The 10156-nt window shown below is 48.5% G+C and overlaps 2 protein-coding genes across 3 annotated transcripts; one reads left to right on the top strand and one right to left on the bottom strand.

The window, feature by feature from the left end:
- The first annotated feature begins 1570 nt into the window (after positions 1–1570).
- Positions 1571–2904, top strand: LOC125552894 (pollen-specific leucine-rich repeat extensin-like protein 1). The gene has a single exon (XM_048716610.1). The coding sequence runs from the start codon at positions 1800–1802 to the stop codon at positions 2508–2510; it is 711 nt and encodes a 236-aa protein (XP_048572567.1). The 5' UTR covers positions 1571–1799; the 3' UTR covers positions 2511–2904.
- A 2471-nt stretch (positions 2905–5375) lies between these two features.
- LOC125552893 (2-carboxy-1,4-naphthoquinone phytyltransferase, chloroplastic-like) lies at positions 5376–8720 on the bottom strand. 2 transcript variants are annotated; one of them, XM_048716609.1, is made up of 10 exons: positions 8208–8720; positions 7875–7978; positions 7687–7758; positions 7450–7588; positions 7135–7250; positions 6880–6979; positions 6751–6789; positions 6496–6606; positions 6340–6405; positions 5376–6245 (listed from the first exon to the last, which is right to left on the bottom strand). In XM_048716609.1, the coding sequence occupies exons 1-10, from the start codon at positions 8451–8453 to the stop codon at positions 6135–6137; spliced, it is 1104 nt and encodes a 367-aa protein (XP_048572566.1). In that variant the 5' UTR covers positions 8454–8720; the 3' UTR covers positions 5376–6134. The 2 variants fall into 2 exon arrangements, with proteins under 2 accessions (XP_048572566.1, XP_048572565.1); XM_048716608.1 differs by having other exon boundaries at positions 6880–6982.
- Between the last annotated feature and the right edge of the window lie 1436 nt (positions 8721–10156).

Raw genomic sequence — 10156 nt, forward strand, 5'->3', positions numbered from 1 at the left:
TTCAAGCACAATAGTGGGATCACGTTTATGGCCGGTGTACTGCCCGGTCAGGCTGTAGGGCAGTTCTTCCACCTCCAATGCATGCAATCCACACTCCCAAGCATGCCTGGTCATCCTGTTGCTTTATTCATCGCCATCAATCCTTTTGTGTCCTCCTCATTGGGAGCTCGGAGATACTCAGGACCAAAAACCCAGATCAAAACCTCGGCATACGCCCGCATGCATTTGAGCGCAGTATCTTCTCCAATGCGAATATACTCATCGGTGTAGTCAGCCAGAATGCCATATGCTATCACTCTTATTGTCGTTGATATCTTTTCTTATGAACTAAACCCAAGCAAGCTGGCGGCATTCCTCTGGCAAGTTAAAAAACAACAATTTTGCTCACAAGCTTCAACAATGCGAGCAAAAAGAGATCAACACATTCGATAACGCCTACGAAAGAGGTGATTCGGATAGGTCGGTAAGTTCCTCAATGGCTATTACCCATGTAGCGTAACCGAGCATTGAGGACTGCATGCGGGAATGACGTGAGTGACTACTAATGATCTGAACTCGCAAGTGCGTGAGATTGCACCTGGGAGTGATTTTTGGCCCATCTGCCTTAAATCTATGTAGAATAGATAGTTGGTCACTAATGAGAGGATGGTGTCGCTTACAAGAGAAATTAAAGGAGTAGAGTGAGCGAGAAAAATCAAGTGATTCTGTTTGTCAATTCAGATGCTCAAAAATATCGTAGCGAGCCAATCCTATGCCTGCCATGGTCGTGACAGGCCCCTGTCTCTGGATCCCGCGCACGGTACCATGGCTGCTAGCTCGATCTTCTCCTCAAAGAAAGTTACAAAAGAATTTAGTGGTAGATTGAGATTGAAAAGCAGCATCGTGCGAGGCAAAAGGAAGAAGAAAAGTTAGGCCTAGCACTAATGTCACCTCACCACTTATATTGAGATTCACTTTCTCATGGAGATTGCAATTCTTGGAGTCTAAATCTAGAGCACACAAACAAATTCTCCAAATTTTGCCTTGAAGGTTTTGTGCCACAATGCCATGTTCTAGAGGAAACCCTGGCACACGAAAATCGTGCTTCGAAATTTTTGCGCTGCGGTGCAATGTTCCAGAGGAATCCCTAACTCACCAATGCACGGTTTAGATTTTCAATGACAAGTGAGAACGAAGGACTCATGCGGTAATTGCGTGAGCGATGATTGATGATCTAGACGTGGGGCGTGTAGTGAAGGATCGCACGTGGGAGTGATTTTCTGCGCACTGCGTTAACTTCTCTGGCATACCGAATGTGCTCATTAACGAGGAAACGACAACGCTTACGTGGCAAATTAAATGAGCAGAGCGAGCGAGAAATCATATGACTCTGGTGGCCAGTTCAAATCCTGAAAAATCTCCTCAACAAGCCATTCACGCGCCTTTGGTCACTGCATTTTGTTTTCGGAGATGAGCAGTGCACACATACCACCAAAAGAAAGAGAGTAATCGAGGTTTTAGTTTTATCCAAAAATAGAAAAATAGATAAAAGGAAGCAAAGCGTTGGGTGGAAACGCTGGGCTGCTGAGCAGCCAGTCGCCAATCAGCTCGCTCATCATCAGCCAGGCACAGGTCACCGCCAGTCTGCTCGCGGAGGCAGGCAGCCTCTCTTTTGCTTTGGCTTGGGCAGAAGGCAGACAGAGAAGATCCCATCGCCCACTCGCCTCCCTTTCCCACTGCCCCCCAAATCCCCATCTCCCACTCCTCCCCACCTCACTCTCCCCCCGGTCTCCGCCCCCCGCCGCCGCCCTCCTCCGGTCATGGACAACCCCAACCACCCGCCGCCTTCCGCGGCCTCCTCCACCGCCGCCCTCCGAGCCCTCAACAAGTCCTCCTACAAGATCTCCAAGCAGTCCTCCATCTCCTCCTCCGCTTCCTCCTCCATGAAAGCGCCTCCCCCCCCTCCGCCGTCGCTGCCCTCCCGCATGTCCCCTCCGCTCCTCGCCCCGCCGCATCCCCCCTCGTCCGCCCCCGCCCCCGCCGACCACCCTCCGCCCCAGCCCCCCGTATACAACATCGACAAGTCCGACTTCCGCGACGTCGTCCAGAAGCTCACCGGCTCCCCCTCCCACCTCCTGCCGCCCCAGGCCCCGGCGGCCCCTCCGCCGGCGCGGCCCGTCATGGCCCCTCCGCCCCCGCGCCCCATCATGGCCCCTCCGCCTCCGCCTCCGCTGTCGGCCATCCCGTCCCGGCTCCACCGCATCCGGCCGCCGCCGCTGGCCCCGCCCCGCCCGGCGACCATCCTGCCGTCGCCGGCCCAGCCGACTCTCTCCCCTCTCCCGGCGCTCCCTTCCGTCTGCATGTCGGCGGAGTCCCCCATCTCGGCCTACATGCGCCGGCTCCGCGGGATGCCGTCGCCGATCCTCGTGCCCACATCGCCGCTCGGGTTCGGCTGCCTCCACTCGCCGCGGGCGCCGACGTCTCCCGGCGTGGCCATGCCGGCCACCAGCCCCCGCGTCCGCGACCCGTGACCAAGAAACAACATCTGCCGCCGCCGCTGCTGCTTCCGATGTGTAGATATGGCCGGCCTAGGAGAGAGATCTGGGGAAGCGGCGGCGGCGGCGGCGAGGGAAGGGGACGGAGCAGCAATACAATTACAATGTGTTAGCTTCGCCTTGAAATCCAATCTCAACATCTTTTTTTGTAGCGTGTTCTACCTTACCTACCTTAATATTTTCTTGGTGTATATGGAGCATGCTGTGTTTGACAAAGGATGACTTGTTCATGTCTGGCCAAATTCTTTTGTAACAAGCTTATGCAATATGCAATATGTAGTGGCAAACCCAAGCCTTTATATGCAAAATTTGTTTAGGACATGTTATGGATGATGTTATGATATGATATGATATTCAAAGTTATCAGCCATTTCTGCTCTGCTTGGCTACTCTTGGAAATGCTCAGTAGGAGCACATCAGGAGCTTACTTTCTTTGTGCCACTGAGGGCAAGGTGTTGAAGCTGCTCTTATCTAATCTACAACCCCGGTGGCATACCTGAATTCCGGTTTGGACCTGGTCTTTGTTGACTGATTGGGATTTGGATCATTGCCACTGATACATACATTTTGTTCGTAGGCGGCTACTATACTATACAATTAGGCTTGGATTTCTGGTGTGATGTGGACATTGTTTTTGTTTCATGGTATGCACCATGGGCCATCTAATTATGTTCACATGGGTTGTAAAGGATGTTGGGTGATACATCGCCGTTTGGTTTTGCCCTTTTCTCTTGTTAATCAATCATGGGTTTCATTAGTTTATCATGGCTGGTATAGGCTTTTCAGGGTGCGCACCCTACAGATTGCATGATCTATTAGCAATGACAGGCCCCCCTCATTGCATTTTCCTACCAACAGTGAGTGAGCTCAGTTGATGCACAAATCATGATTCCTGTGTTGCTTTCTACTGGAGCACATTGTAATCTCTCTTTCCTAATCTGACCGAAAATTGGGTCGAATGGTGAAAGTGAGAAGCTGGTGCCAATTCAATAGTTGCTAATTCCCTGATAAGTGAGATAGCTGGCTGGCCAGAGCTGGTAGTTCTTCACCTCTTTGTCATTTTTGCTTTCAGAAAATCTGGATTGCAGCGAATTAGTGCACAAGTATCAGGGCTGTCGACATTGTAGCAGAAAGAAGTGCTGCTTCTTTAGGTTTTTCTTGGTGGATGTGGACCGTGGAGGAGGAACATATTCCAGCTGCTTCAGACGGGTGGTGAGATATTCTCGACTTAGGAATGAAGGGATCCTCCCTTGCGTGGATCTGATTTGAAAAGGAAGAAGTGAAAACCACAGATGCCCATTTCTGTCGTCGGCTAGCTTTCGAGAGGATAATTACAGGTACCGCAAGACCAGTCGGAAAGTGATGTGCTGAGAAGGATGGATGGATGCTGGCGTGGTGGTCTGCGATGCAATAATTTTTTGGCTGTCATTTTCCTCTGCCTCGTGCCTTTATGGTCTCCGTCTCACCACCAGTTCCTGGTGTAATAATCTTCCTTGTTTAGGATTAGGGCAACTCCAACGGGTCAACCCAAACGGAGGGGCGACCCATTTGGTCCGCCATTTTCGTTTTTCTTCTTCAATAATCAAGATTTGGCAACTTTTCATCAAACGTAGCAAATATATTTATCAAAAATAAATCTAGCAGTTTTTGCATAGTACCATATCTCATGCTGACATACAACATTGCACCCAAAAGAATAGCACAAGCCCCACACGTCTCCACCTTCGTAGTCCACAAACAAATATAAGATGATTACACATCTTGGTCGATCATGAACTTTTGCTTCCTCTCAAACCAAAGCCCTTTTTCTTGGGTCATCTTGCTCAAGTCGCCCCCCCTGATCTCCACTTCCTTGCATATTAGTGCGAGCTCTACCTCCTTTTGCTTCACCTCCACTTCGTTGGCTCTTGACTGAGCATGGGCCTCATCGATCTCGTGTGTCTTCTTTTGTATGTCAAAGGAGTTCTTCATGGCCTCCTCGTGGTATCTTGGGTTGTTCGGCGTTGTGGTTGGCATTCCATCAAACATGTTGTGGGCATCGGGGAAGTTGGTCGGGAGACCACCCGCGGGTGCTTCCTTCGTGTGTCGGTGGACTGGCCAGCCACAGGTGGGCTGTTGAGATCAATGGGAGGCTGACGATTGACACGGAATCACCGACTTCCCGCAAGCTGCCCCATAGTGAGGTGGAGAAGCGGGACGTTCGGTCATGTCCGGGAAGGTACCTGTATGTCGGTCACGATGTTGACATGGAAGACGACTCCGGAAGCTTGGGCGGGTGGGCCACCGACGAGCCCGTGATGGCCGTTGGTGGCGGGGGCAAGAAAGGCTGGCTCGATCCCTAGCATGAGGAGGGTGGTTTGTGAGGCTTTGGCGGCGATGACCTTGGTGTCCGCAACATCCCGTGCCTGGGAGGCGACGGCTACGGTTTCTTCTTCTGCCTTCTCCTTCCTCCTTCGGTTGGCCCGCTTCGTTGTCTCAGCCGTTCTCTACTCCGGGGCGACCTCTTTTTTCGCCTTCTTCGGGGCTACAACGCGGATGACCCCAGCAGGGACGGTCATGATGGGGATGAGGGCGGTGGCAGGGTTGGGCGCGTCGGCCATGGCTCTAGGGCGGGAGGGTTTTGGAAGAGGAAAGGCGGGAGTGGATGCAAACCTGTCCAAATTTAGGCTGAAAATGAGTCGAATCAGACAGGAAAACAGGCATCCGTCTGTTTGCGTCAGCGCGTTGGATCGTGTTTTTTATCCGCTTGCAACCATTTTGTCCCAGCTCCTCGCAATCTTCCTCATTTGGTTGACTACACTTGCAAGAGTGTGTGATTCTCACTCGCCATGGACAGTGGGATAAATATTCTGCAGCAGCAGCACTGCTAGATACTGCAAAGTCTGCAATTACAAACCCTGACTGACAAGGCACCCCGTGTGTATGCCTGTGCTGAATCGAGATCCGGGGGGCCGATGAACATGATACAAACATAAAAGCAAGCATGCCAAGGTGGGATAGATAGGCACCAACAAGTTGGCCTGCGCGCCGTACCACGAGCAGGAACAGCTGGTCTACCACCACCACCACCACCACCACTCTCTGCCTCCGCTGGCTGGTGGTAAAGAGGGCAGTAATGGCAGTCCGTCCGTCCGTCCGTCCGTCGGTAGAGGGCCGGAGCATGTCGAGTCCCGACTGACTCGTCCCGTCCCGACTGCCTCATCAGAATTCAATTCAATTCAATTCATATCCTGCTGCAGGAGCAAACGGCGATCTAGTACTAGTATCTACTCTAGCTGCGACGGACGAGGACGAGCACGCCAAGCTAGCCCTCTCTTTGCTTGCAGACAGAAAAGAAACCTAGATCACGGGATGCTAGAGGCCACTGTACTAAGCTAGAGCCAGAAAACCAACAGCCTCTGAACCTCTGCTTGCCCAATCCGGCCGCCTTCTCTTCCAGCGAGAGGACTGCGCAAATGCACTGCCATTGCATTGCACTGGCTGTAAAAGTTGTGTGTGTTTTACTCCATCTGTGTGAGACTGCAATAAGAAGGAAGCATTTCTCTGTACCAACTGTCAACTGTCAATGGTGGCCCATCTGTCGGTCTGCCTGTCTGCCTGTCAGGCTAGTATGCCGTTCCTGGCCAGCGCCAGACCGGAAGCCAGCGCCATCCCGAACAAGGCGTGCAGCCGAACGCAGTAATACTTGGCCATGAAGATCTTGGTGTCATCCTGCATTTTTCATCAACTTCAGCCAGTGTTAGTGTGGACTGACGAAAAAGATTCAGAGCGAAAAAGGAAGGAGTGACAAGGGAGGAGTATTTACATCATGGTTTCTCTGCACATAGTCCACAACCCATTTGCCAAGAGGGAGAGTCAGGGCGCCAAGGACCTAAGAATATGATACAGTAGCAATGCTTGAGGTGGGAGCTGTGTTTTTAGGTAGTTTTCTTAAGAGGAACAGTATGGATCAGTAGCTTACAATGCAGGATGGTGGAAGGCATCTGCTTATGCCAAAAGCCGTCAAGAGAGTGTAGAGGGTGCCGATCGCAACTGTCACTAGTGTCGCGCCTGTCTTGGTGCCAATTCTTACCTGTTTACAGGTTCACACACGAAGAACTTATGTGATACTACTCCCTAGTGTAAAAAACGCTCTTATATTATGGGACGGAGGGAGTAGTACTGATTATTTGTACATAAGTGAAATCAGATGTGCTGAAAAAAGAGAGTGGAATACCAGGGGAGACATCTTTCCAACAGCCCTGTCTCCTTCAATCTACAGATTATCTGAGTTCATCAGCTAATGATCATTTCAAATATATAAAATTACTGCATCGATTCATATGTCAGGGGGCTGAATTTATACCTGGTGAAAGTGGCTGCAGAAGAGTATCAGGGTAGTTGTCAACCCAACAAGAATGGATGAAGCTATGACTGTTTTGCTGAGAGGGAGAAGAGCTGCAGTCCTGCTGACAAATGCCAACATTTCAAAAGGAACTGTTTAGGTATAAACGGATCCTTGCATTTTTGTAGAGAGATTAAGATAGATCATCGATCCTTCAACACTCTAAAGTGCTGATTATACACACAATAGTTGATAAATAGTTGTTGTAGAGCGTACCTTGAAATGCTTCTGCTGCTGTTTGAGAAGTAGAATGCTGACGTTGCCAATGGGCCAAATGCAGCAAAACATAATGGTTCGCCTAGACCGCGGTAACTTAATCGGAACGGCGGGCACTGCGAAATTGCACATGGATGAGATGAAAAACATCGACACACAATTACATTTTGCTAAATTAACTGAAATACTGAATGCATCAGGCTATTTATAGATGAGACAACCCATAATCGACCACAAAAGGCAAATATATTCTGTTACAGATTACGGAACATAAAGAAACACAAGGTTCCCTGAAAAGGGGGCAGAAGATTTCACCTGGTAAACATAACCACAGAGGATTGCACATAGCACCAAAACGATGAACCGGACATCCCCTGCTTCCGCAAAGGCCCAAAATAGCCCACCAAAGCCGAGCAGAAGAGAAACATTTGCAGCATATTGTGTCGCTGCTCGACTGCACAGCAGATCACACTGTAAACTGTTTCGTTTCCAAATACAGATATGCAAGCAATTAGGATGTTACTACTCGCCGGTACCAGGAACGAGCGGTACCTGCCAACAATATTGACCACGGATTCTTTCTTGTTCTTATCAGCGCCGGTATCTGAATCATAAACGTCATTGCTGCAGTAGAGTGAAAATGCAACTTTGTTCAGACCAGGGGAATGAATGGTTGAACAGTGCTATTGATATCAGCATCGTTTTGCTTGTCAGAGTATACTTGTGTTGGTGAGTTTTACCTCAGATTGAGCCAGGTGATCACAAGGACAGCAGCAGCCAGGAGGCCAAAGTAGCGCCTGGCAAAGAACAACCCTGCATGGTTATAAGCAGCAGCAGTCCCTACCTGCAAGTGCAAGCAACTGTCAATGCAAATGCGTAAGGCGATCGTAGTTTCATACCACCAAATGTGGAGTAATGATCTTCCAATTTGGCTTGTTCTCCCCGTAGCTGCGATCAATGATTCAATACTCATTCTGATTTGCATGCTAGCACACTAACAGGTTACAATTCTGAATTGCAGGGTTAAGCATTGGCAATGGGGAGGGAGGAACTTGCAGCCGTGGGGAACTCACGGTGAGCGGCACGAGCGCCACGGAGTAGATGGGCAGCCTGGCCGCCCTCCAGAGCAGCGTCGCGCGGGAAAGCTCGACGGCGTCCCCGCCTCCTCCGGACGCCGCTGCGGCCGAGCACCGGACCCGCCGTAGCGCGCGGCGCCTTCTCGCGGGCTCTGCAGAGACGGCGGCAACGCTGCCACGGGGAGAGGGAGGCGCGAGCGGGGAGACGAGGAGAGGCGCGAGGGCAATGCCTGCGAGCGGCATCGGCTCGGAGCGCTGGCTGGGGGAGCTTCGCTTAGGTCAGGAGCGGCATTCCATCGGGCGGAGCGGGCCACGGCCGCCGGCGGCAGGTGGGGGGCGCCGATGCGGTGCTTGGGTTGGGGCTAGCGCGCGTGCATGGATAAGGCTGAGGGGATCGGACTATCGGAGACGTCGACGCGCGGCAGGCAAGTGGGCGGGCGAAGCGAGAAAGGTTTCACGGTTCAGTCAGTCACCACGCAATCCGCACCCCGCACCCCTTCCTTTAGTCCCACCTCGCTAGTTTACAAAGAGAAACACCAGCTTAAATACTCAGCTGCAGCGCTAGCATCGCCGAGCTCAGTCACGGGAGCTTGTCACCCATGTGGGGGCATTGAGGTGGTGTGGATGTTTGGTGCGGTTTCTTGGCCTGGGCTTGTGATGTAACTTTGCTGGCCTGCCCGTTCCAAGTTGGTAGTGGGCTGGGTGGCTGGGGCGAAAGCTTCGGCCTCTCAGGCCCTGAAGTGGCAGGCACCACGTTAGGCTGGTTTCACAGAGCAGCGTTCACTGCCCGCTTCCAACGGTGGAAGGATAACAGGCCGCTGCAGCATGGGCCCACTATTGGCCTAGGACCCCTCCATAAACAGACCACCATCTTTTTTAGTTGAATATATACTTTAAATTTTTTTAACAGACCACCATCTTTTTTAGTTGCCTTTAAATTTTTTTAACAGACCACCATCTTTTTTAGTTGAATATATACTTTAAATTTTTTTAACAGACCACCATCTTTTTTAGTTGCCTTTAAATTTTTTTAACAGACCACCATCTTTTTTAGTTGAATATATACTTTAAATTTTTTTAACAGACCACCATCTTTTTTAGTTGCCTTTAAATTTTTTTAACAGACCACCATCTTTTTTAGTTGAATATATACTTTAAATTTTTTTAACAGACCACCATCTTTTTTAGTTGCCTTTAAATTTTTTTAACAGACCACCATCTTTTTTAGTTGAATATATACTTTAAATTTTTTTAACAGACCACCATCTTTTTTAGTTGCCTTTAAATTTTTTTAACAGACCACCATCTTTTTTAGTTGAATATATACTTTAAATTTTTTTTAACAGACCACCATCTTTTTTAGTTGAATATATACTTTAAATTTTTTTAACAGACCACCATCTTTTTTAGTTGAATATATACTTTAAATTTTTTTAACAGACCACCATCTTTTTTAGTTGAATATATACTTTAAAAAATTTTATATACTGTATTCATTTTTTTGAAATCGCTGTCTCATTTTATACTGATCCTATATATTCTTCATCTATAATAGACCACCATATTTTTAGTAATTAAAAAAATAATTTAATTTTCATGTGATGTATTCACTTCTTGCAAATCTTTCAATTAAATTAATTTTTCTATATATTGTATTCATTTTTAAAAATATCTACCTCATTTTATACTAATCCTAAATTTTCTCCCTCTATAATAGACCAACATATTTTTAGTAATTAAAAAAATGGTTTAATTTTCATATGATGTATTCACTTCTTGCAAATCTTTCAATTAAATTAATTTTTATACATACTTTATTCAATTTTAAAAATCGCTACCTCATTTTATAGTGATCCTAAATTTTCTTCCTCTATAATAGACCATCTTTTTAGTAATTAAATAAATCGTGTAATTTTCACATGTTGTATTCACTTCTTTAAAATCTT

Source organism: Triticum urartu, chromosome 4 (genome assembly GCF_003073215.2).
Source record: "Triticum urartu cultivar G1812 chromosome 4, Tu2.1, whole genome shotgun sequence".
NCBI lineage: Eukaryota > Viridiplantae > Streptophyta > Magnoliopsida > Poales > Poaceae > Triticum > Triticum urartu.

Coding starts and splice junctions, on each gene's coding strand:
- LOC125552893 (XM_048716608.1), bottom strand. CDS start 8,453: ATGCCGCTCGCAGGCATTGCCCTCGCGCCTCTCCTCGTCTCCCCGCTC. Junction 6,983..7,134: donor AGCAGCAGAAGCATTTCAAG/GTACGCTCTACA, acceptor GGCATTTGTCAG/CAGGACTGCAGCTCTTCTCC. Junction 6,246..6,339: donor ATGTGCAGAGAAACCATGAT/GTAAATACTCCT, acceptor TGAAAAATGCAG/GATGACACCAAGATCTTCAT.
- LOC125552894 (XM_048716610.1), top strand. CDS start 1,800: ATGGACAACCCCAACCACCCGCCGCCTTCCGCGGCCTCCTCCACCGCC.